Raw genomic sequence first — 24,994 nt, forward strand, 5'->3', positions numbered from 1 at the left:
TCTCCTAACAACTGGAGACCATCATCATCCCTCTTCCTCCTCCTCCTCCAATTTATCATATCATCATCAAATTCACACCCTCAGTTCCCATGCAGCCAACCCCACCACAACACCCTGTACCCTTTCTGCAACACCTCTCTCCCAACCTCCACCAGAGCCCAGTCTCTAGTTTCCCTCCTCACCCTCAATGAGAAAATCCAGCAGCTCTCCAACTCTGCCTCTGGAATCCCCAGACTTGGAATCCCACCTTATGAGTGGTGGTCTGAGTCCCTCCATGGAATTGCCACTAATGGCCCTGGTGTCTCCTTCAATGGCTCCATCGCTTCTGCCACAAGCTTCCCACAAGTGATTGTCACTGCAGCTGCTTTCAATAGGACTCTGTGGAACCTCATTGGGTCTGCCATTGCTGTTGAGGCCAGAGCTATGTACAACTTTGGGCAGGCTGGATTGACATTTTGGGCACCTAATATTAATATCTTTAGGGACCCAAGATGGGGGAGAGGCCAGGAGACCCCTGGGGAAGATCCCATGGTTGCTTCTGCTTATGCTGTTGAGTTTGTCAAGGGGTTTCAAGGTGGGAGTTGGGGAGGTGGGAGTGGTGTTAGGAATGGGTTTGGAGGGAGAAGAGTGTTGGAGGAGAGTGATGGGCTAATGCTCTCTGCTTGTTGCAAGCATTTCACTGCTTATGACTTGGAGATGTGGGGGAAGTATAGTAGATATAGCTTCAATGCAGTGGTAAGTCTTCTTCCAACTTCAGTTTTTCAATGATCATATGTATATTGTTAGCCAACATCTATCAGAATGTTTAAGTAGCTTCTTTCCTAGCCAATGCAAGTCAAATTTTAGTACTCATTTAGAATGTTAGCCAATATGTTAATAGTAGCTCAGTTCATATTTCAATAGGTTTCAGAACAAGATTTGGAGGACACATATCAGCCGCCTTTTCGTAGTTGCATACAACAAGGCAAAGCTAGCTGTTTGATGTGTTCCTACAATGCAGTAAATGGGGTTCCAGCATGTGCAGACAAGGATTTGTTGGACAAAGTTCGAGAGGAATGGGGCTTTAAAGGGTAAAAGTTCAATATGCTCATCTAGCTGAATAGAATTTCTTAATTTTGATAGATTGATAAGACTTATACTTATGCATACCACTTGGTGTTAACAGGTATATCACCTCAGACTGTGATGCTGTGGCCACAGTTTTTGAATATCAGAATTATACAAAAACTATTGAAGATGCAGTTGCTGATGTTCTTAAAGCAGGTGCTTATGATTTTTAATTTTCAGCAACACATGAAAATTTTCTTGCAGTGTCTATGCGATAAATGTTGTGAATTAGTTTATGAAGTTGTAATTGAGTCAGTTATCTGTAGGGACGGATATTAATTGTGGTACATACTTGGTTCGAAATACTCTTTCTACAATCAAACAAGGAAAGGTGCAAGAGGAAGACATAGACAGGGCTCTTCTCAATCTTTTCTCCGTTCAACTCCGTCTTGGGCTGTTTGATGGAGATCCCATAAAAGGCCAATATGGAAGGTTGGGACCTCAAGACGTGTGTACATCAGAGCACAAAAATTTGGCACTCGAAGCAGCAAGGCAGGGAATTGTGCTTCTTAAAAATGATAAGAAGTTCTTGCCTTTGAATAAGGGTGTTGATTTTTCATTGGCTGTTATTGGTCCATTGGCAAACAATGCAAGTTTGCTGGGTGGGGGTTACACAGGTATGCTTTAGTATGCAGTTTCATATAAAATTTCTAAGGTCATATCACAGTCTTGCAGTTGAAGTCTTCTGAAAATGTTAATACTTGGTAGAGTCATGCCAACCACAAAACTAAAATCCTAGGTTCCCCACTGGTCATGGCATGTAAAAATGATATGTTCTTTATCAATGCTGTTGGCAATTTGATCAATTTAAGGGAGAATTTAGGAATCATTCACATATTTTCCCTGTTTAACCAATGTTACACTAAGTTTGAAGTGTTGACCTCAATAGTAATCATAGGGTTTCATGAGGGCTATTAAACAAAAGGTTTGTTGAATGTATAGGGATTCCCTGCAACCCAAAGACTCCTTTTGAGGGTCTTCAGGAGTACAGAAAAGGAACATCTTACACAGCTGGTTGCCATGATGTACCATGTGATTCTGATACTGGGTTCAAGGAAGCAATTCATGCTGCCAAGGAAGCTGATTTTTCTGTTATAGTTGTTGGTCTTGATGCGTCACAAGAAAGAGAAGATCATGACCGAGTTAGTCTTCTCCTACCTGGTAAGCAGATGGCCCTTGTATCTTCAGTAGCTGCTGCGAGTAAAAACCCAGTGATTCTAGTTCTTGCTGGTGGTGGACCACTTGATGTATCATTTGCCAAAAAAGACCCGCGAATTGCTAGCATTCTTTATATTGGATACCCTGGTGAAACTGGTGGGAGGGCACTATCAGAAATCATCTTTGGAGACTTTAATCCAAGTAGGTATATGACAACATGGAATACTATGAAGGTGTTTATATTTTTCATCATAAAAAGAAATCTAACATGGTATGGAAAGAGCCTACATTCTCAATGCTATGAGTTCTGTTTTCTGTAATGCTAATCAGAGTTCATTACATATCTGTTAGGCAGTCAAACACATGCATACCTTCAGTTTCAAATTTTTAGAGCTAAGCTTAACATGTTCTCTTTACAAATAAACAGGTGGAAGGCTGACTATGACTTGGTATTTTGAGTCATTCACAAACATCCCAATGAACGATATGAACATGAGGGCTGATCCTTCTCGCGGCTATCCAGGAAGAACCTACCGGTTCTACACAGGGAATAGGGTGTATGGATTTGGACATGGTTTGAGCTACACAAATTTCACATACAACATTGTTTCAGCTCCGACCAAATTAAGCATACAAACACCATTCAAGGTTTATTCAATCAAAAACGTACTTCATCAAGCAGGAGATGCAAATGGTTATTTACGCCTAGATGAGGTGAGCTCTTGTGATTCATTGAGATTCTCTGTTGAAATCGTTGTGATGAATGTAGGAGACATGGATGGAAGCCATACTGTGATGTTATACTCTCGAGTGCCAGAAATTATGAAAGGTGCTCCAAAACAACAGCTGATTGGTTTCAATCAAGTGCATACCATTTCATCTAAATCTACCCCAACAAGCATTTTGGTGGATCCTTGTACTCATCTTAGCTTTGCAAACGATTATGGCGAAAGGGTAATGCCATTGGGTGATCATATGTTAATGGTTGGAGATGCAACTCATTCTATTACAGTTGAAACTAATTGATGTTGTTCTACAGTACATTTGAAGTCTTAAGCCTATTTTTACAGATGTATTAGAATGACGTGCCTATTTTTTCACATTCTAATACACATTCTAAACACATGCATACCTTCAGTTTCTTTTTTACAGATGTATTAGAATGACGTGCCTATTTTTTTTTTGATTTATTTTTCTTAAGCCTAGTGGGGTGCCAGTATTCGATTTTTAACGGCAATTCGCCTGAATTTGACATCAATGAGAAAGGAAAGATTTAACCACAGATTAAAAAAAACAAAAACAAAATTCACATGGAAAATGTTTTTAGATTGGGCCTGGGCTGTATGATTTTAAGCCCAGCCCAGCCCAAGAAATCTTTTGGTCGACTATTTTCCGAAGTATAAACATTAGGTTTCCACTTCGCACTCGTTAAACGTTATCGTTGTTCAGAGCTCAGACCTAGTCGAAACCAGTCCTCACCGCCAGACCTTCGTCTACTCCGTCTCCGACGATACACCAGGTACTATCTCTCTCTGTCTCTCTCTGATTCTGAATCTGAAGCTAGGGCACCTTATGCGAGCCGATTCGTTGTTTTTTTTATTCTGTAAAATTGGGGACTCTGGTTGAAATTAGGGCTCTGATTATTGAGGACCGCCTGCGCTAGTCAAATTAGGTCTGTGAATGTGAATCGTAATTACTTACAGTTTCCGATTCACCGGAATATAAACCTTTGCCGGGATAATATGAGTTTGCATAACTTGTAGGCCAAAATTAAACATCTATATATATATATATATATATATTGATATCTCTGCTTCAGCTGAGCAAATCGGCTTGTAAGATAGTGAGTATTAGACATTGGAAAAAGTTCAGGGTCTATAAGTTAATAGGTTTTGTTTGGTTGATTCGTGTAAGTTTTGATGCGTGTTAGATTGATTTAGTTTCGCTTTGTTTTGCAGCAGCAATCATGGCAGACGATCAGAATGATGTGAAAGAAGAGGTGGCGCTGGCAGATGTATGTTAGAGATTTATTTATTATTATTTTTTTTAATCTTTCTGTGTTGCTATTGCACCTCATTTTGACAATTTGGTGGGTGGAAAATGTCGGAGATAATTGATATGATTTCATGGAGTTAGGTAGTTGGTAGTCTGTTAAATAAAATTATATGGTGTGATGTCTCGGTGATCTTGGCTAGGCCTAAGGATTGTGTCTCTTTTTGCAGGTTGCACCTTTTGATCCTAGTAAAAAGAAGAAGAAGAAGAAGGTTGTAATTGAGGATCCGGCTGATGATTCTGTGGATAAGTTGGCTGAGAAAACGGAAAGCCTGGCAGGTGATTTAGTTAAACAACCAATTGGTTACTGTTTGGTGTTTGCATTTCCAAGTGTGGGATATCGTTTTCAGGGGACTTAATTTTTTTTGTCATTGCAGTTTCTGAAGGCCAGGACAGTTCCTTTACTGGCTTGAAAAAGAAAAAGAAGAAGCCAGTAAGTTGTTATACTTTTCTACTGTCTACAAGCAATTTCTTTTACCTGGAAATTGACTTTTGATGGTTGGTTGATGTGATTACAGATCGAAACTAGCATTTTGAATGAGGAGACTGGTGATGTACCAGAGGATTTGGATGGTAAGGCATTGCTGGGCTTAGAAGATGTATGTGACATCATTATCTTTGAAACAAATAATATAACTCTTTTAATTCTTGGCCTTTTAGAGCACCCAGCCGAGGATGAAGAAGGAGAAGGCATTATACTTGGGGCCTCCAATCCTTGGGAGGGAAGCGACCGTGATTATGAATATGAGGAGGTGTGTTAATTGTCTCATTTTACTAGAGTTGCTTATATGTTATATGGTAGATTTGTTTAAAATTCATTCTTTGATGCAATATCTGCAGCTTCTTGGAAGGGTGTACAACATCCTTAGGGAGAATAATCCGGAGCTAGCTGGAGATAGGCGTAGGACAGTTATGAGGCCTCCACAAGTTCTGCGTGAGGGCACAAAGAAAACTGTCTTTGTCAATTTCATGGATCTGTGCAAGACGTAGGTTTTACTTCCCTTGTCTCACTAATATGTTTCTTTATTCCTGTAAATTTTGAGTATGTGTGGATATCTGTTAATCATAATGGCCCGTATAGATGACCATGGCCGGAGTGATTCCTAATAATACAGTTTTTGTAAATATATTTTCTGAAATTCTGATTTTATCTACTTGCTAAACAAAGCAACTGCTTTTTTGATCTATAATTCATCTTTGGTTGATCTACCTTAAAATTACAGGATGCATAGGCAACCAGAGCATGTCCAGAATTTCTTGTTGGCCGAACTGGGGACAAGTGGATCACTTGATGGACAACAGAGGTTAGTTGTGAAGGGAAGGTTTGCGCCAAAGAATTTTGAAGGGATACTGCGGCGATATGTCAGTAAGTACCTCGTTTTTGGTTTATTTTATATTCATTGCATTTGCTACTTTGGAATCATCTGTGGATTATGATTTGCAAACTGCCCAGGCTTGTGGTTTGATTTTATATTCATTGCATTTGCTACTTTGGAATCATCTGTGTGGATTGTGATTTGCATACTGCCCAGGCTTGGTGGTTCTGTCCTTGTGTATTATTCTTTGTTACTTTTTCACTATTTTATCGTTTTTTTTTCTTATGGAACTTCTTTTTGTCAGATGAATATGTGATCTGTCTTGGGTGCAAAAGCCCCGACACCATACTATCAAAGGAGAATCGCCTGTATTTCCTCAGATGCGAGAAGGTAACAATCATAATGTTGTTGGCATTTTCTAGCGTTGGTTCGCTATTTAATTGTAGGAAATGTATTCATACTTAAATTGGATTCTATACCAAAGACGGGTCGTTTTCTGCACATGTAAACTGTAAGCAGTCTTGGTGTGAGTGAATTAGAGAACGTTGTAGTTGTAGAACGACAAAGCACATTTTATTATGACAGTGCCGATAATCTCTAGCTTAAGGAGGCCTATGATGATGTAAAGTTTTGCCTACATTGTCTGATTCTTTCTTGCTCATGATGGAGTAACCTGAATACTTCTGAGGCCTGTTTGTGGAAAAGTTTTATCTTGCTTAGTGTGGAAGGGATCCTTACCTTCTTTAGGATCTGGTGCAGTTCTAATTCTTTTTGAACACGATTCTTCAGTCTCGACTTATTTTTCTCGTGTTTGGGGGTTAACATATTTTCTTATTCTTGCAGTGCGGTTCTGGACGATCTGTTGCTCAGATCAAACAAGGTTTTGTTGCTCGTGTTGGGCGCAGGAATGCTGGGGCATGATCCTGTTCTGCTTTTGGTTGTCTAAAGTCTGTATTAGGAGAAGAGAACTGTGGTTTACTAGTCAATGAATTTTGGATTTGCCTGTTTATTATTACTAGAACAACGTAGTAGTTGTGATATGTAGACACTGAGGTGATAACTCTGGCTATTTTGCTGTCATATACTCATCAATTGCTTCTTACGGCCCTTGTGTTTGAGTTCAGAAAACCTTTCCTTTCTATTAGCACATATATGTGATTGACCTCGTACTGAAAATTTTCCTGCTTGTATTTCATGTTAAGAATGAGTCTTACCTGTTTCTGCAATGGAGTTGGTATATGATGATGCATTCGCTCACATCACGGGTAACAAAATCTATGAAGTTCTCTCTTTTCCCGGGCTTCCTAAACCACCGAAGCCTTTGCTTTGGTCATTGTTTAACCACTCCTTTGGAAGCATACTAACCACTGCAGTTGCTATGTCATCTTGTCTTTTGTTCAATCATTGTGATTTTGCCACAGTTACAGGACTCTTCTCAATTTCACATTGAGATAGAATCGATTCTCTTGAAAGCAGATTGCAGTTCTGACGAAAACGCGTGACCGAAAGCAACCTGATTATTCTCCCTTTTCGACCATTATGACTGTATAAAGCAACAATTGACATGCCTAAACCAACAACTAGGGGTTTCCAAGGGAATAAACCACTCTATTTCACATCACAATTTATTCCTCTGATCCCAGTTTAAAATATTTCCTCCACATTCTTCGAGTCATCGAATAAAGCCTGCCGCCGGCATATTATGATAAAGGGCTCCGGTGTATTCATTTCATTCTTCGTAGTAGGAATATTAGCACATCGCTACTTCCATTGACAGTACGTCAGATTCTAGGATTAAGGTATTTTATTTCCTTCAACTCATGGTAAGCTTGATAGATACTGCAATCTTTTGATTTGGGCACCCCACTGTGTTTTTCTTTGACGTAAATTGATGGTAATTGGATGAATGTCCACACGTCTTTTAGCAGCTTCTCCACGATTCCGAGTTCGGCCACATGCTGAAGCCACACAACAAGATGCAGAGGCTTTTTTGTTTGGTTTTTGGCTAATGAAGAGAGCCTATTCGGCGCACCCGTCATCTCCATCGTTTATTTTTTTTTTTTTTTGACGGATCAAAATGGACGGTGGATACACCCGGGTGCGCGGCGCACCCGGGTGCGCTGTATAATTTTCATCTAATGAAACCAAACCCATTTAGTTTAGTGGCATATTAACATGCCTCACTTAAAAGTTGAAGAGCATGAGTTAGATTTTAGAACGACAGTTATTGTGTAATGTTGAATCAATCTGATAATCTAATAGAAAAATTTCTCCACCTCATCTCCAAGGCTAAAAATCCTAAAATACTAACATCCCTTTCCCCCTATCTTATCCACATCATTCGTTTATTACCAATATATCTTCCTTATATCACACCGTGTGATTCACACCGGAGCCCTATTAGTGGGAACACTAGGAAAAGGTGATAGAGATGAATGTTGAGTGTGGGGCAGAGGGTGTGATAAACGGCATTGAAAAGTGATGCATGCTGTTTATGTAAAATTTGAAATCAGCCAGAACTTTCTAGCTAAGCTTATTATTAGTATAAAAGCCATAGAAATCTGGAATTCCTCTTCCACATACACACCAAACTTGGAGCTTCAGAGTTCAGATTGAGTCTGTGTGCTTAGTTAGCAGAAGATGAGCGACCCAAAATATGGTTATCCCTACCCTGCTCAAGGCCAAGGTATTATTCTTAACCTCTGCAACTTCCTATTCTCTCTAACTCTTTCTAAACACTTCTTGTACCTCCTTGATTAACTTCCTCGCTCCTTGAAGTTCTTAAAGGTGAGATTCCCTTGTTCTTTTGGACAATTTGTACCAATCTTTAAGTTGTTTTATACTTTTAATTTACAGTAACAGGGACTGTAATAGTTTCTGGATTCAAGAGGTTTTCCCTTAATTTCCAAGTTGATTTTAGGTGACGAGTTCAATTAACTATCTTATTTTAAGTTCTGGTAATTATTTTTTGTTGGGTAATTGATCTTGTAGGTTATTATCAAGGCCCTCCAGTAATGGCACCTCCACAGTATGCTTATGCTCCAGCTCCTCCACCCAAGAGAGAACCAGGTTTCCTAGAGGGATGGTAAGTAACTTAAGAACCATACTTCAATTCAACATTTTCATTCTGTCATATAAAACTGCTGGAAATTATTGGGTTTTTGGGCTACTTGACTGATCTCTATTTGTGTCTGTGCTTGTGTGGATCGATGTGTTGTTGATCAGTCTTGCGGCTTTGTGTTGCTGTTGCCTTATTGACGAGTGTTGCTGCGACCCCTCTGTCCTCTTCATCTTCTGAATCATCATCGTTACCAATGATATGCAGATCGATTAGTTCAATGATATATCCCTGCGTACATATGCTTGGATTAGTTCAATTCCTCCTATTTATGTAATGTGAGATCTTGCTTGATATTGATTTCTCGTAGTTTTTTATGTACAAGACTCCTTAATTATTAATCGTCTCCATTGTCCCTGTATGATGTGATGTGCTATCTTCGACTTAGATTTTTCGTGTTGATTTTTTGCTTACTTGCAAGATGAACACGAAGGCGGTATACAAAATTCAAAATCAATCTCTTTACTTTCGTTTGGACTGGCATTTGAAATCAGTGACGAGATTTGGCCCACATTTTTGAAATTTGAATGAATTTTGAAGCAAAAGGTGACAGAGATAGAGACCTAGTTTTTTTCCCAGCAGATGTGGTGTGTAGACTGTAGAACTTTCCCAAAACCCAGAATAAAGGAAAGGAACAAGAAGACACGTCAACAATTTTGGTAAAGTACTTGATCGGAACGCGTTAAGCCGAGTGTGCCTCACCAACTTTCCCTTCAATTCCAACACGTCAACAATTTTAAACATACCAATATTCCAGTCGATTTCAGTTCCGAACCCAAAATACCAAAACCCCAAAACCCACCTAAAACATATGCAGCAATCCAAATAATCAAATAGCCAGAACTCACCAACCTGAGCTGAGAAGAAATCAAAACAAGAAAACAAGTAATCAATTAATAATCGAGCGAAAACTCGGCATCTTGGCGTCTTCGTCGTATCAATGGAGCTGACTCAGCTGAGAGTGACTCTCTCGTTCAGAAGAGAAGGCTGCATGCATGGCTGGTGATGCATGTCAGAATGTGTGGTTATTTGGTGCCGGTGTAGTACGTTCTCCAGGGCAGAGTACGCTATTACAGATTTACAGCAAAACCTGGGGTGAGAGCTAGGGCTGTGATCGATGTCTAAGTTTTTCGATCCCTCGGAACACATGGATCGGAAAACAATATAATCATGCCTATTTTATTGTAATCCTAGTTCATGTTAAATACAACTATCCAAGGATCAAAACACACTGGGAAGATGGAGCAGACACAGAATGTGATATATGCAGATATTTAACCGGTGATATTCACTTGGAACTATCCAAAGACTTTCATATTGTTACTGTATAGTTTTGTTTTTGAGTTTCGGGAAAGGGTCAGCTAATAAAATGTGGAGTTAGAGTGATTTATGCTTTTTGGCCAACTTTAGTTATGGTTTATATATATTGAACACTCCTAGTCTATATAAGATAGGGTTAAGGGTTTAGGAGATACGCAATGGATTAGGAACGGTATTCAATCCAAACAAGATTAGGTTTAATAAGGAGATAACTACGGTCATGGCATGACATTAACTTGTTCTTTCCTCCGGAAATTTTGTTGTTTTGGTATTTTGGTAAACAAGATTAATCATCACGAAAGTTTGCTAAAACCAGAAATAAAAACCCTTAAAATTCATCAAATCATGCAAACAAAATTTAAGTGGAAATTATGTATCCAGAAAAACTTAAGAGGAATTTTTTTTAATGACTTAATTACTATCCAAGTAAGTTTCTTACTTACGCGTTTACCAGCTGGTAACTAGTTTTTGGGTCGTAATAGGACTCCCGAAGCGATAAACTTTCTGCTTATTCCTTATTCATCAAGGAAGAATTTTTTTGGATAAGATTTAAAAGAAATATAAGTAACATCGGGTAGTTTCCATTTCCTATTGTGATACTGTTTCCTGATTTTGGCCGTACTATAATTAATCGCTCTATATAAGAAGCATAGTTGTTTAGGAACAAAACACAAAACACAAAACAATACCAACAAAACCCTAGAGAACCCTAATCATTCAAGTCTGATCAAGAAAGATGGCCATGACCACTTGTCCAAGAAGAACCAAGATCGAGAAGATCCAACATCTTAGTAGCAGGCAAGTCACCTTCTCCAAACGCCGAAAGGGGTTGGTTAACAAGGCATATGATTTTTCAGTTCGATGTGACGCAAAGGTTGCAGTCATAGTTTTCTCCAACACCAAAAAGCTGTACGAGTACTTCTCAAGCCCCAGCATGGAGAGATACATGAAGGAACGTGCCTGCGGCTCCGTAATGGAGTCTGCAGAAAAGAAGAGCCAACATGGGGAGCCGAGTTCATCATCTGATAGTTTGAGTGCAATAGCAGCGGTAATGCAGGAAGAAATTAAAGCCCTAAACTTGGATCGCTCGAGGTTGAAGGGTATGGAGTTGGATGGCATGAGTTTGAGAGAGCTGCATGAGCTAGAAAAACAAATAAGGGAAGGGATAGAATCAGTTGAGAAAAAGAAGATTGACGAGCGCGCTGTATACATGCTTGAAGATTCAGATTCAGATCGTGTGGATGGGAATTATAGCAATTTTTTCTCTGGAACAAGCTCAAGTGCCGTCTCAGATTGCATTGAATCAGAGCTAAGTGAACAGTTTATAGATACTTGTTTGCACTTGTGATCGGCATCAACAAATTGGTCGTACATAGCAAGAGGATTATGATCATATTCGAGTTGCTCCCATGTCTTTCCAGTTTTGGACGTTCTTACTGTTATTTGTTTATGGCCTAGAGCATTTTTGTTAATTTCTTGTTTCTTAATCTTTGTTTCGACTAGCTAGGTAATGTACACAGGGCCGGTCCTGACGAATTGAAGGTCCAGTGCGAAAAGAAAAGTTGGGCCCCTTAATTATGTCAAAGTATATAATTATTATTTTTATTTTATTCAAGACTAGTCATCTTTTTCTCTAACAATAACTAATAAATAATTGTTCATGCAGATGACTAAAATATCAAAATTATTGAAATATCAATATCAGAATATAATAATAAAATTTTCGACGGAAAATTCAAGAAAATATCGAGATTGATAAAACTTCAACAAAAACTATAGAGACTTGTAGAATAACTTTAAGTCTTTATATCTTAAAAAATGTCCATTAATTAGACCAACTATGTAATGTATTTCAAATAAAAATATGAAAAAAATATTGTTAGATGATAGGTATAGTGTAAGGTGAATTAGTACTTCCTCAAATTTAATTCGAAGAATATTCATTTCCTTTTTCTTGAACAAGATGAATAAGAGTAAATGGTTAATTGATGTAAAGAAAAAAAATGCCATTGAGAAGAAATCCTAAGAAAAAATAATGAGATTTAGTAATAAATAAAACAATACGAAGACAATCAACAATTCTCCTTGTAGTAGAGATGGTTATGTTGTTTTCCTTATATCTGGACAACCGCAGTTTGAATCTCATAAGGTATATTTTTCCCATTTTCATTAATTTTGTGCGTGAAATGCATGTGTTGATGGGCCCCCTTTCTACTTGGGTCTAGTGCGGTCGCACACCTAGTACTGGGCTAGGGCCGGACCTGAATGTACACTCTTCAATTATATGTAAACATGCTAATAACCTTGACCAACAAGTTTTATCTTGTCAATTTTACGATTTAGGTTTTCACAGTACTCTTTGGAGATTTGTTTATAAACGAATCCTCCCATGATAGATTTGTGATCGATCTTGTGCAAATTTCTGCTGCGTTCCTCCCATCATTATGAGTCTGGGATTAAACAAAACTTTCGTTTAAGATTGCATTGTCACCACTAAATCATATCTTTTACACCCAAATTTCACACAAAGGAATGCATTCCGCCCCTAGTATATATATATGAAGAGGAATACATTCAACAAAAATAAGATCCCATCTAGGGTCAAGAGGCTAGAGCTAGGGTTCAGAGGTTTTCACTCCCAGGGTTGAGATAACTATACTATTCTCAATGTTTGCACATCTCGCTCTATTGAGAGTGTGGTTACCAACAAATTGAGTGCCATACTAGGCTGGAAACCTAGCATTTTCAAGGGGACAAAAGCAATACCATAAACTTGTAAAGTTACACCACCAACAAACATCCAAGATGCTAACATACACGAATTCAACTTGTTATAGGGCTCTTTGAGCTTTTGAATGTTCAATTCAATACATACTCCCATGCAATACAATCAAGAGGAACTTATTCCACAACACAAACCATTCTGTACATGAAACGGAAGGTAAATGCAATACTTACATTGAGCAAGAGAGACAACTAAATGCAATACACAATACAACAGATGGAAGCTATACTTGGTGGAGTAGCTTTTATTTTAGGCACACTCTGCATACAAGTACTGGGGCTATACAACTCTAATCTGAAGCATTATCCACAGATATCAAACAACTACTGCCTTTGGGCTGTCTTCGGCACATGAGTTACCAGATGTATTTTCATATAAACCATTGCCCTTGAATAAGCTTCCACACCCACCACCACAACCACCGCTACCACCACAGCCACCACTCTTCAGCATGTTTCCACAGCCACCACCACAGCCGCCGCCACACCCACCACAGCCACCACTCTTCAGTATGTTTCCACACCCACCTCCACAGCCAGCACCACACCCTCCACAACCGCCACTCTGCACCAAATTTCCACATCCTCCACCACAGCCACTGCCGCAACCACTACTTTTCTCCATGGTTCCACATCCTCCACCACAACCACTTCCACATCCACCAGAGCCAGCAGAGCCAGCAGTCCTTGTGGCATTTCCACACCCACTGCCACATGCTCCACCACAGCCTCCGCCTTTTTGAGACGTCACTACATTTCCTTCAACCACCTCAGATTTAAGCTTAACCTCACTTGCTCCGGAAGAGCTCAAGTTGGTTTCTTTGCCTTCCTCAGGGTTCTCATTAATTTCTTCCTCTACGCTACCCTTCTCCGCAGCATTAACCGCAAATCCACCATATCTTTCCTTCTTTAGCTTATTCGACAGCATAAAAGCCATTATGATCCCAGGGACTGTTATTGATTCTTCCTTTACCTGTTCATTAATCAGATGTTATAAAAGAAATTGAAGAGTTTACAGAACTGCAACAACATAAGTGAAGACAACACATGGTACCTTGATGCATCCAGATTTTAAGTCAAGCAATGCCACTGCTTTGCCATAAGGATCTTCAGCTGAGAATTCAACCAAGGTCATGAAGTGTTGTTGAGTTTTATTTTCACTTGTTAATTTCTCACATTGCTTAGGTTCATAATCCAGCTTTCTCCCTGGGAAGAATTTGACCTGTACCATGAAGATAAATTTAGGCAACTCAGGCTATGACCTCTTTTAAGTACATGTCCGTAGGATGCACACTATCACTGCTGCAGCCCATCAAATCTTACCCAACAAAAGACATACTGTTTTAAGGCTACAACAACTTAAAACACAGTCTATGCACTCACTCAAGTAATTGCAAAATCTATGACAATGGTTTTCTTTAAAGAATAAATAAAGGCTTTTGAAATGTTAAATGTAAGCATGGTTCCGGTAGGTGAAGCAAATTTATTAACATAATATATTACACTATTTGCACATGAAAATATGTACACATATCAAGAATTTAGTTCTGCTCTCCCATGGTGTCGTAAGACATTGTATGAAGTTTTGTCTGGTTGAAGAGGCAGTGAAAAAGAGAAGTAAATTGACGTATGAAAGGTGGGGAAAACTTATGCCAAACATTTGAAGTGCATGGATGCTTACCATCTTTTTTCCCTTTAGCAGAAAGAGGTGTCCCTCAGAATTTTTCTCACGATGAAGGGACCAGTGGGAATCTATCAAAGACCAACCAGTACCCACACATTCTGCAAGAGTGCATATTTTCCCAGACTTGGTAATTCCAACCACCTCTTTTTTTGGGACGCTGATTCCCTTTACCTTTTCCATTTCTGCATCCCTGTAAATAGAATTCAAGCTAACCCAACTTCAGAATACATATGAAAAAACATTGACATAAGAATTCAGGACACAGTTCCATAGCACTACAGCATGTTAAGTCTCAGTTTACATATCTCTTGTGGTAAGTTGCAATTGTTCATAATAATTGTATTAACCAGGTAGGAGTATACCTCATTTGCAAGCGGAGGACCTCTGTCCCAGTTTCATCAATCACTTGTGTCCAACTCTTGGCATCTTGATTCTTCCCAGCAAAGGGGAAAAAGCAAGAACTTTTTGAAAATAGTCGAGAACGAACTATGTGAAGTGTGTGCTGTGCTATGGCCGGAATAGTAAAAGACATAGCGAACCGCAGGTAGATTGGTTTTAGGTTCCCAACTTCAGAGCTTGGCACCATCTCCAACCATTTTTCTACATATAATTTAGAAGGTGGGAGTAGACAGTCTTGAAGAGAGAATGAAGCGGAACCTAATGTTTTATATGTTCGTTTCATTGGTATCTGTGAAGGTGAATGGGACATGAGTTCAAAAAGCAGCTCTCCAGTAGGTTCACACTGGAAAGAAGCAACCTGTTTCTCTCCAAACTCAGAGAAAATGCTGAGTCGCCGCTTAGCATTGAAAAATATATCCTGTGTGGTCTTATTGAATGAGGCAAAGAGCATCCCTTTGTGTCCTTCTGGTAAGTTCTTAACTTCCAGAAACTCCAAAAGGACCTGAAAAACAAATAGAGAAACAACTTAAGCAGGACTGCAGGACTGCAGGAGGCAGTATGTGTCCCTATTTAAATATCTTTGAGAACAAATATCAAAAGGACTAGACACTATATCTATGACCAGTAAAACATACTGCGGAAGAGAAAGCCAGTCAGGGGGTCATATATTTCTACAAACACTATAATTTGATTAAACTACCTCAATTCTCAATCTTTATTGATGGCTAAAGTTTCAGTCTATATGTATGACTCATCCACTGAAATAATGAAACATTCTAGTCCTTATATAAGTTTTTTAAGACAGTATTCAGCAAGTACACCTTGAAAATCCTGGTGTGGCTTTATGAAGACAACACTTAAGGTGATGAACTACAAGTCAAAGACATTCCTTTAGTCATCAACATAGAATTTTCCTATTTTGTGAGATATAAAACGGGGAGAAGAAAACGTAGAAGTGATAGATATTACCTCCACAGCTTTCACCTCTGGTAGCTCAATCACTTTCTGAAGATCAGGATGGGCAGTTACATCCTTGCTAATGACGTTAGACTGATATGGAGTGGTTGTGAGAGGAGACGGAGCACTGCCTCTATACATTGCTCCTGCTCTCCAATACCTGGTACCAAATGCCTCTTCCCATTGCTTGGTGGTTCCAGAGAACCCAGTATCCAGCTTCTTCCCTTTAGTTCGGTCTGAGTCCATGTCGTCATGCTCCAATACCTTTCCCAGTAGTTCATGCAGATCTTTACAATATGATACAGGATGCAACTGGTGAGTATGCCAGATGAGATCAATGTCATATGTTGGAACGCAGAAACGTCGTAGAGACTTCTCATTATTGCTCTTGATTAAATGAAGAAACCCTTTATATCTAGACACAGCTGCTTCAAGATACAGATCATGGTTCATATGGGGTGAAGATACCTGTTGAAACACAGAAAGAAGATAAGCCAAAAAGGAACACAGAAACCAACGGGAAGAATTATAAGAGAGAATCTTCTGCTAGGTCTGATCATTCGACTCCCCAGTATATTAGGTGCGAGCTCATATTACCTGGTAAAAGAAAGGATACTGTCTTTTAACAGCTGAAACCAGATCATATTTGGTGCAATTGTCAAGTTTGGAATTCCTTTCAGATATATCCTCAGACAATGCCTTTTGTAAGTTGAAGTTGTATGGTTCTTCTGGATACAGACAATTCCAAATTTCTTCAGTTTTACTTTTGCATGAACCTTGAACAGAGGACACAACATTCGAGTTGTCAAGAATCTTTCCATAAAGTTCCTCACAGTCAGTCTTGTATCGAACCTGAAAGATAAACCCAGCCCACAAAGGTCATTAATTCAACACATAATCCAATAAAAGAAAAGCAGGAATAAAAGGTAAAAAAGAGCAATGAAGATAATCCTACCGGGTTGAGCCTGTGACAGTGCCAAATCCATTCACAATCAAGAGGCACAACCAAAGGACCCTCAAAAACCTGGGACTCAGAATGTTTGGCAAGCAATGGAAGCCAACAAGCATTGTACCTGAAATTAGCATTTTCAACAGTGATACATAAAGATCAAGTGGCCACCAGAAAACTTAAATTAAAAACATAAGAACACCTAGTTCACAATGCAAGATATCATAAACAATAAAAACTAAACTTCAGAGGCAAAACCGAACCATAAAATATGATTTGATACCACCCAAGTCTCCATTGAACCCGAAACACATAAACCAAACCATAACTACAAACTTCAAAACAATCAAATCAACACTATACTTATGCCATACCTATAGATAGCCCTCTGAAGAGCCTTCCCTTCGTACAAATACCGATTCCTATCAACAGCAGCAAGAAACTGAAGCTGCTGCTTTGCTGCAGCCACAAGGTCCACACTTATTCCAATGCCCTGCGCTTTACTCCACTCAAGCTCCTGCTCCTTCTCCATCTCTATCTTCATCTAACCAAAAAACCAAAACCCAATTCCATCAATTTCACATTTCAAGATTTTTCCTTTTTACCCCCAATTTGTTACTCTATTTTCAAAGAATCCTTGATCATCAAAAGCAAGCCACACAGAATCAACCATGTTCATATCCACATAAACAAGAATCTTTTTTTCCAATTTCAATATACTCAACTAGTAAACACAAAATTGAGCCCACGAATTTAAAGCTTCAAGCTTTCAAATGCAAAGATTCAAACTCATTCCAGAAACCAAGAGGAGTTGAAAGACCGATTCTTGGGTTTTAGAATCGGCAAGTTTGAAAAGTCAAAGAAAGATTCAGATACAGCGGAATGCTTGGGATTACCAGGAATGATCGGAAACTTAAAGTATGAAAGACTCGCCGGAAAGTTTGAACGTACCTGAGAACAGTTCCGACGACGATTTAAGGTGGGGTCTGAGAGATTGAAGCTTCAATCATTCTGGTTCTGAAATTTATAGCGGGGGATCTTGACATTGTCCTAAGTTGAAAAGTACTGAACACTCTCTGCTTTCTAAACGTCTTTTCCCTTAAATGACTAAACTACCCATTTTTTATTTTTTTAGAGGATCAATTTTTTAATTTCACTTGAGGATCTTTCAAGGAAAATAAATGTATAAACTTCAAGTGTTGACGTATTGTGAAACTGCTGTAGTACGAAGCTGGTTTACCTAAGTTGATTTAGGATAGTGTTCGAGATGCATTACTATCTTAGTATCATGGCCCTTTTAATGAAGGATCCTTATTTTTGTTCATTTATAGGGATAGGTCCACACCATTAGATCTGTTTCTTAATGGGCTTAATGGGCTTGAATGGTTGAGATTAAAACAAAAAACTTAACGCTTATGTCAAACCTACACCGTTTAAGATTATTAAAAATAAATCTCTCATTTGGATGACTTAACGATCACCAAATTTTTTGAAAATTTAAAAAAATGATCTACTCATATAGCCCAATAAACTGAATGGTGGAGATTTGATTTTGTGATCGAAAAGTTCGTCAAATGATCTATCCCTAGAAATGAAAAAAAAAAATATCCCTCATTGGAAGGGTCATGATATATATTGTAACTTCGTAAGCAAAGATAAATATGTTGAATTTATGTACTTGACTTGGTAATGAAGGTGATATAGCAGCGTGTGTGCTAATCATAAATGAGTAATACTGAATTACGGCTACAAGAAAGAGTCATTGTTTGATTAATTGCTAATCGAGTTATACTTATAGACATTTATACATTCAGCCCCCTTCTATTGAGGGATCCCTATTTTTAGCCACTTTCTAGGGATAGGGCATTACACCACTTCCCAATTGAATTTTTACATCTCCACCGTTCATATCTTAGGTCTATATGAGTAGATCACCTCTACAAAATTTCATATGATTTGGTGATCGTTTAAGACTTTCAAAAGTTTGATTTAGTTTTAATGATTTTGAACGGTCCAGCTTATGTCAAACTAAAACCGTTGAAGGTCATTAAAACTAAATTGAACTTTTGAAAGCCTTAACGATCACCAAATCATATGAAATTTTATAGAGGTGATCTACTCATATAGACCTAAGATATGAACGGTGGAGATGTAAAATTATAATCGGGAAGTTGGTGTAATGCCCTATCCCTATAAATGGCTTAAAATAGGGATCCCTCATTGAAAGGGCCCTGTTTATACATTATTTAATAATTTAAATTCACGAACCATTAATTAAATTAATGTGATTATTCTTTTTTGTCGTAAGAACTTAGCATTTTTGTGTCATTTTACTCATTTCACTAATACTCAAACTTCCTCTTACATCATCTTCCATGGCCCAGCTCAATTATGTAATCTTGCTATTTTTTCCAAGTGCCAAATTGAATGACCTTAAAAGACATGGTGGTTAGCGATGGCTTAACCTTATCCCATCCCTAATGTATGAACAGACAATAGCAACCCCTCACGCTATTCATGACCTCCTTGTTGTTTGTCCCATTGCCTTGTACGAAACGATCTGAGATCCTTTGGTGTAGTACAAGCTGCAAGCAGAAATGGCAGTACAAGAACAATAGGTGCAATACAACTTCTATATGACTCACATGTCATGAGAAGCAAACCAGAATATGTGCAGAAGCCAAACAAGATGAGCTCCTCATCTTCTAACTTTTACTAAAGTAGACAAACAGAAAGTGTTTTTTTCTTCGTTTTAAGACTCCAAAAGCATGAGTTCGATGTATAATACTCGAAATACATGAGGTGTGCACTTAACAGAACACGATTTGGGGGTTACTTGAGTACAAGAAAAGAAGGCCTTCACATATTTGCCCTGAAGAAAAGAATGTCATGTAAAAATTTCTTATGCTTGCTCCAAGGGCCAGGTTATTGTGGCGTATAAGAACTGATAAGTTGAAATATGGATGAAACCAGAGTTTACAGCTCAGCTTCATTGCAGCATTAAGATTCTTATACAACAAGGTAAAAAGATTCAATGAATACTGGTGGCACTTCATAACTTCTCTGATTTCAAAATCCTCCAAATGAGACTCATGATCGCGGTTTATACCAAATATTCCTCTTCAACTGCTTTATTTGATGAACTGTTGTCTCTTTTCTAACAAAGGGTTGAGTTTCTTACAAGTCTTGGTGAGCTTCATGTTTGCAAATTCCAGAATCTCCTTCTTCCACAACCTTTACCTTAGCACCACAGCAGCTCTTCCTAACATGTCTTTGTGCTTCAAAGTCTTTCTCATTACGAATGACATCTTTTCTCTCAAAATCCAACCTCCGGTTCAAGAACTCAGAATTCTCCTTCCAAACCTCTCCATTAGCATAGACCTCCTTCTTCCATATTGGAACTGATGCCTTTATCTCATCGATTATAAACTTACAAGCATCTAATGAATCAACTCGATGAACAGATGAGACCGCAATGAAAACGCTCGTTTTACCAACAGGAACTGGGCCAAGGCGGTGGGCAACTGCAATGGAGACAAGATTCCAGGAGGATCTAGCCGATGAACAAATGGATTTCATGCAGCGTATTGCCATAGGAACGTATGCTTCATATCTCAACTCCAAAACTGTTTTGCCATCAAAGGTGTCGCGCGTGGTACCAGAAAACGTTGAAATAGCACCTGCCTCTGGGGCACTTACATAATTGATATATTTCGCAATGTCAACTTCGTTATGCTCCTCCAAGATTTCCACTAGGTTTCTATCCTCATCGGCCATCATTGTTTAGCACTTCAGCACTGAACCTTCAATGACTATGTAACTTCTCTCTCCAATTACTCTAAACTTCCAGGCTTTTTGCTGACATTTCAAACTCGTGTCGAGATTCAAGAACAATCTTTCATTGCTCAATCGGGGCTGACTTAAGGCCCTAAATCCTCCTAGCAATAAAACAGTATATTCAAATAATTCAGTTGACTATCACAACTAACCATTAACAAACACATGAACCGTTTAAGAAATTCTCAAAAATCTATTCACATATCAATCATCCCTACATTCCCATTACTTGCTGGTTTTATGAATCAATTATATTGAATATGCAGCAGTCCCACTGATAATCCTTATCCCTTATATTATGCTTACAAACCTATAACTGCTAATATTGGATTACTTCAAGCACATATGACCATTCTCAACACACCATGAATCAGAGAAAAGGCATGAAAATCAATAGACCCAAAAGATAATAATTCAACTGAAGAAAGATTGAGAAGCCAAAAAAACCTAGAAATTAAAAAAGAAGGGGAAGAATGAAAAACGAAGAGGAATGATTATTGGGTTCAATTACCTGATTCCTGCAGCTAGAATGATGGCTTAATATTATACCGATAAGAAACCTTCAGAAGAAAAGGTGAAGGTAGAGTCAACCAGACCAGAACGGCTGAAAGGAGGAGGTAGAGATGGTCAAAAGGGATATTGTAGTCATTTGAAACAGAAAAATATGAATCTCAACCAATAAGCTCATGCCACGTCACATGACAGATCTGGATATTTCATTTAGTTATTTAGAAAATATAATAATTATTACAAAAAAATAAAATAAAATTTTATCATGCATACATATGCCCTTTTTGTCTAATGACATAATCTTTTTCTATAAGTGAAAGATTGTGAGTCGAACTCACAATAAGCTAGTTGTAGCATATGAGCTGTTACCAGGGTCATCTTATATATGTATGGGTACAATTTGAAGAGTAAACTAAGAATGATCCCTGTCTCCTGATGTCAACAAACAAACAGCTTTTCAATATATTTGTGAAATTACATAATTCTAGCCATCAACAACATGTCCCTTGAGACAAATGCAATCAACAAATACATGTGCCCTCATTACAAAATGGCATAAACGGTACTTCTACAGTTTTACTTCCTCTCAATATCAATACAGTGTCAATATCAGAAGCTGAAAGATGCCACAGTTCACAACTCAGCTTAGTCGCAAAACTAGGATCTATATTCTGCATCAACAGGAAGTGACATTGGGAGATCAATCTGTCAAGGAATATGGGCGGTACTTCAGAACTCCTCTGATTTGTTTTCCTCTGTTTGAGACTCCGGAGATGTGCTTTTTTCCAAATATTCCTCTTCAATAGTTTCCTTGAGAATGAACAGTCTTTGTATAACCACAGGCTGAGTCATCTGCTTGGCTTCCCTAAGGTCAGTTTCTTCTGCATTTAAATGGTATGCATCGAGCATGATCTTAATCCACTTGTGAAGCTCTTTAGGGGTACTACTCAGTCACCAAGCAGAAAGGGATAAAATGGATGTTAGATTTGCACTAGTGTAACTGGTTTTTTACATTTCCAAAATATATATTATGCCCTAAAGAAGCAGTGCACTTTCTTACCTGTACACAGCTTTGGGGTCTTTGGCTTCATTATCATCACCAGGGCAGAAAGCTGTTGCCAGTGCTGAGAATCGCTCTTCAGGATCTGTTATGTTCAGCAAATGTTTGAGCAGCTTTATTTCTTTCGGTACAATACTCCGTAGACTGCTTTTTGTGGCTTTGTACAAACGATACATTATGTCTTTAACCTGCACTCAAATGCACAATCTTCAGGGACAAGGAAGATCAAGCATGTGAGCACGTCAAGGGATGCATAGTATTACAATAGAGACTTCTTTGAAGGGAAAATGGTGTTATTGAAATCATGGTTTCTTGAGATTCAAGAGAGCAACAATGGGAAAAATAAGATATGTGGTAATTATGACTAACCAACACATGCATCTAAACATTTCTTGGACACTAACATTTCCTTTCTTCAAAGGATACCATGCAAAAGGAACCCTCATGAGCCATCTATATTGATAGTTGACAAAGTAATGTTTTTTTTGTTTGTGTGAAGAGCTTCTGGTTAGATGACACCTTTCAAAAGAATTTACAACAAAGATTGATGCAAGATTGCTGATTATACCTCATTTTTCATCGTTGTGGATTCCTTTGCTGAAGCCCAGGCACTGTTTATCAATAATACCAATGAAGAATCCAGTTCCTTTGCCTTGGCAAGGCTTTTAATTTTCTCACATGCTACATCGATTGAAGGTGAATTTAGGATATCATCAAATTTCGCCTGGGCTGTATCTAATGTGTCCACATATTCAAGCGTGTTATCATAAGCACTAACAGCAGACAAACATCTAGCCCCAAGCCTAGCCATTGCTGCTTGAAAAAAAAAAAAAAAAAAAGAAGAAGAAGAAGAAGAAAAGAGAGTGAGACAATTATATAAGGTAAGTTAACATGCTACAAAATGGATAAAAATATGAGCTACAGCTCACTGTAAATGATTGAAGTTCAAGAGGGTGACTTCCCCTCCAAAGGTACTTGTGTTACCTCTAAAAGTGAGTCAAAATCAAGTCATCCCAATTCACAAAAAGAATCCAAATATAAGCATTTAAGAAGATTCGGCAATTACCATCACGATCCTCCAAACCATCATAAACTTCTGAAAGTAGGTTGAGGTGCCGAAAAAATTCATCTGTGAAGTCTGTACGCCTTCGTGCAACTATTGCATTGATGTCAGTTGGGTTATCCTGTATCTCCTTGAGAAGTTCATTGTGTCTTTCCATTTCATCATCAATCTGCAATGCTCACTCCTCATCAAACAGAACCAGAAAAGAGCTGTAAACTCAAAAACTCAAACTAGCATCTATTTACATGAATCATTACACATCTAAAAGATGCAATCTTTTACTCTCTTTTTTTAGTCTCATTAACTTGATTATATAGGACTGAAAACTAGAATGGCCATTCAATCAATTCCAGAGCGTTTTGCAGTTTTTGTTTGATCTACCTAACACCAAAAGGCATAGCTTCCAAATTTTCTCATCTCAAATTCCCAAAACACTTCAGAAACAAAACAAATAGAACCAACAGAACAAGATAGAGCATTTCCATACCTTCTTCACCTTTCTCCCCATAGAAACCAATTTTGCTTTCACAGTTGCATCACTCTCGGCATCTGCCCGATTCCTACACCTATTATAAAAGCAATCTCTATATTTCTTCCACTCCTCCCTAAACACCAGATATCTTCTCCACTCTTTTACCCTAGGCTTCTCATTCAAGAAAACATCAATTATCTTATCACAAAATTGAGTGACGGTGTACCCCTCAGCAACTTCAACCTCCATTTGCTCCTCCACTTCAACATGAGCACCTGAACATCATTTAACCTCTTATATTTCCTTTTTACACAGAACCCACAAAAGATAAAGACAAATTCATGTAGTCAAACAAACCAACTATAATCATGAGGTCTTGTTTCTTATTATGTTCTTATCTTTCAACATTTTCTCAAACAACAAAGTAAGACAAGAAACTGAATAGTTGAAGCCCTGAAATAGTTTAACAAAGATGATAACGTTACTCACTGATAGTGGGGCTTGAGTGGGCAGCATGGGTTTTGAAGCATTGAGTTGGTCTTGTGTTTCTTTTGTGGTTGGAAGTGAGAGAGGCAGAGGATATGAGAGGGATAAGGGTAGTTGGGGAAATGATTTCATTGAAAGTTGGGAAGAAGTCAAATGAGGTTGAAGTGTTGAGGAAGATGGAGTGGTGGGTTGTGGAGGTGGAGAGGTCTAGTCCCAGTAGATTGTTCATGGCGATGGAGCAGAGAAGAAGAAGAGGATGAGTAGTAATAACTGGGTGCTGCTGACAAGTGATGGAATTGATGATTAAAGTCGAGTTCAGTTGTTTCTGTAGATAAAAACAATACGACGTCGTTGGGCAAGCATTAAGACAATTTTTAACGTTTATTTCCTTTGTTTACAAAATATTAATTTCAATTGTTAAAATAAACCAAAACTAAACGCGCAGCTCCGAAAAATCTGGGCTTTGCTCAATTTGGGGTCGTTGCCGAACGGGTGATGGAATTATTGGGGATCGTGGATGCGGTTTGCTCGGGGTTCGATTGTTGTTTTGGCATCAGGTTTTGTGATGACAGCTCTTGGAATGGAGGGTGGAGGTTGTACAGTGGCGGCGTTCTCATCGTGGCCTCCCAATTTCAGCGGCGGAGAGGGCCTTGGTTCTCTGTGGCGGTAGCATGGAGTTCGGCGGTGCGGATTTGTGATCGGTGGAGTCTGCGGTGCTGTAC

General features: G+C 38.5%; 6 protein-coding genes and 1 non-coding gene across 7 annotated transcripts; 4 read left to right on the plus strand and 3 right to left on the minus strand.

Moving 5' to 3' along the window:
* Positions 1–75: 75 nt before the first annotated feature.
* LOC101306273 (probable beta-D-xylosidase 6-like) lies at positions 76–3,326 on the plus strand (the record flags this gene model as incomplete). Its single annotated transcript, XM_004288265.1, has 6 exons — positions 76–735; positions 904–1,070; positions 1,166–1,263; positions 1,374–1,724; positions 2,050–2,466; positions 2,693–3,326. Coding segments are annotated over 6 exons (2,292 nt in total), but the record flags the coding sequence as incomplete, so codon positions are not given.
* A 375-nt stretch (positions 3,327–3,701) lies between these two features.
* LOC101306562 (eukaryotic translation initiation factor 2 subunit beta-like) lies at positions 3,702–6,779 on the plus strand. The gene is made up of 10 exons (XM_004288266.1): positions 3,702–3,784; positions 4,224–4,279; positions 4,488–4,596; positions 4,695–4,750; positions 4,836–4,890; positions 4,978–5,069; positions 5,158–5,303; positions 5,541–5,683; positions 5,938–6,023; positions 6,477–6,779. The coding sequence occupies exons 2-10, from the start codon at positions 4,232–4,234 to the stop codon at positions 6,552–6,554; spliced, it is 813 nt and encodes a 270-aa protein (XP_004288314.1). The 5' UTR covers positions 3,702–3,784; positions 4,224–4,231; the 3' UTR covers positions 6,555–6,779.
* Positions 6,780–8,009: 1,230 nt separating this feature from the next.
* LOC101306857 lies at positions 8,010–9,212 on the plus strand. Its single transcript, XR_183748.1, has 3 exons — positions 8,010–8,319; positions 8,625–8,718; positions 8,859–9,212. It is a non-coding gene; the product is annotated as an uncharacterized LOC101306857 (transcript).
* Positions 9,213–10,807: 1,595 nt separating this feature from the next.
* On the plus strand, positions 10,808–11,419 carry LOC101306967 (agamous-like MADS-box protein AGL18-like). The gene has a single exon (XM_004289341.1). The coding sequence runs from the start codon at positions 10,808–10,810 to the stop codon at positions 11,417–11,419; it is 612 nt and encodes a 203-aa protein (XP_004289389.1).
* Positions 11,420–12,886: 1,467 nt separating this feature from the next.
* Positions 12,887–17,896, minus strand: LOC101307152. Its single transcript, XM_004288267.1, has 9 exons — positions 17,796–17,896; positions 17,219–17,388; positions 16,851–16,968; positions 16,493–16,747; positions 15,908–16,363; positions 14,902–15,440; positions 14,537–14,729; positions 13,910–14,077; positions 12,887–13,828 (listed from the first exon to the last, which is right to left on the minus strand). The coding sequence occupies exons 2-9, from the start codon at positions 17,386–17,388 to the stop codon at positions 13,172–13,174; spliced, it is 2,556 nt and encodes an 851-aa protein (XP_004288315.1). The 5' UTR covers positions 17,796–17,896; the 3' UTR covers positions 12,887–13,171.
* A 1,628-nt stretch (positions 17,897–19,524) lies between these two features.
* LOC101307434 (molybdopterin synthase catalytic subunit-like) lies at positions 19,525–21,283 on the minus strand. The gene is made up of 2 exons (XM_004288268.1): positions 21,193–21,283; positions 19,525–20,782 (listed from the first exon to the last, which is right to left on the minus strand). Exon 2 carries the CDS (start codon positions 20,622–20,624, stop codon positions 20,022–20,024), a length of 603 nt encoding a protein of 200 aa, XP_004288316.1. The 5' UTR covers positions 20,625–20,782; positions 21,193–21,283; the 3' UTR covers positions 19,525–20,021.
* A 366-nt stretch (positions 21,284–21,649) lies between these two features.
* LOC101307256 (uncharacterized protein At4g37920, chloroplastic-like) lies at positions 21,650–24,501 on the minus strand. Its single transcript, XM_004289342.1, has 6 exons — positions 24,276–24,501; positions 23,802–24,061; positions 23,318–23,483; positions 22,820–23,064; positions 22,252–22,439; positions 21,650–22,134 (listed from the first exon to the last, which is right to left on the minus strand). Exons 1-6 carry the CDS (start codon positions 24,499–24,501, stop codon positions 21,921–21,923), a joined length of 1,299 nt encoding a protein of 432 aa, XP_004289390.1. The 3' UTR covers positions 21,650–21,920.
* Positions 24,502–24,994: the final 493 nt, after the last annotated feature.

The sequence above is a fragment of the Fragaria vesca genome, linkage group LG1 (assembly GCF_000184155.1).
Source record: "Fragaria vesca subsp. vesca linkage group LG1, FraVesHawaii_1.0, whole genome shotgun sequence".
NCBI lineage: Eukaryota > Viridiplantae > Streptophyta > Magnoliopsida > Rosales > Rosaceae > Fragaria > Fragaria vesca.

Excerpts from the sequence above, each read along its gene's own strand:
- LOC101306562 (XM_004288266.1), top strand. The coding sequence starts at position 4,232 with ATGGCAGACGATCAGAATGATGTGAAAGAAGAGGTGGCGCTGGCAGAT. Across the intron at positions 4,280-4,487 it reads AAGAGGTGGCGCTGGCAGAT|GTTGCACCTTTTGATCCTAG; the intron begins GTATGTTAGAGA and ends CTCTTTTTGCAG. Across the intron at positions 5,304-5,540 it reads TTCATGGATCTGTGCAAGAC|GATGCATAGGCAACCAGAGC; the intron begins GTAGGTTTTACT and ends TTAAAATTACAG.
- LOC101307256 (XM_004289342.1), bottom strand. The coding sequence starts at position 24,501 with ATGAACAATCTACTGGGACTAGACCTCTCCACCTCCACAACCCACCAC. Across the intron at positions 23,484-23,801 it reads TGGGGAGAAAGGTGAAGAAG|ATTGATGATGAAATGGAAAG; the intron begins GTATGGAAATGC and ends TGAGCATTGCAG. Across the intron at positions 22,135-22,251 it reads GACCCCAAAGCTGTGTACAG|TACCCCTAAAGAGCTTCACA; the intron begins GTAAGAAAGTGC and ends GTGACTGAGTAG.
- LOC101307434 (XM_004288268.1), bottom strand. The coding sequence starts at position 20,624 with ATGATGGCCGATGAGGATAGAAACCTAGTGGAAATCTTGGAGGAGCAT.
- LOC101307152 (XM_004288267.1), bottom strand. The coding sequence starts at position 17,388 with ATGAAGATAGAGATGGAGAAGGAGCAGGAGCTTGAGTGGAGTAAAGCG. Across the intron at positions 16,969-17,218 it reads CTTCAGAGGGCTATCTATAG|GTACAATGCTTGTTGGCTTC; the intron begins GTATGGCATAAG and ends TGCTAATTTCAG. Across the intron at positions 15,441-15,907 it reads CAGAGGTGAAAGCTGTGGAG|GTCCTTTTGGAGTTTCTGGA; the intron begins GTAATATCTATC and ends TTTGTTTTTCAG.
- LOC101306967 (XM_004289341.1), top strand. The coding sequence starts at position 10,808 with ATGGCCATGACCACTTGTCCAAGAAGAACCAAGATCGAGAAGATCCAA.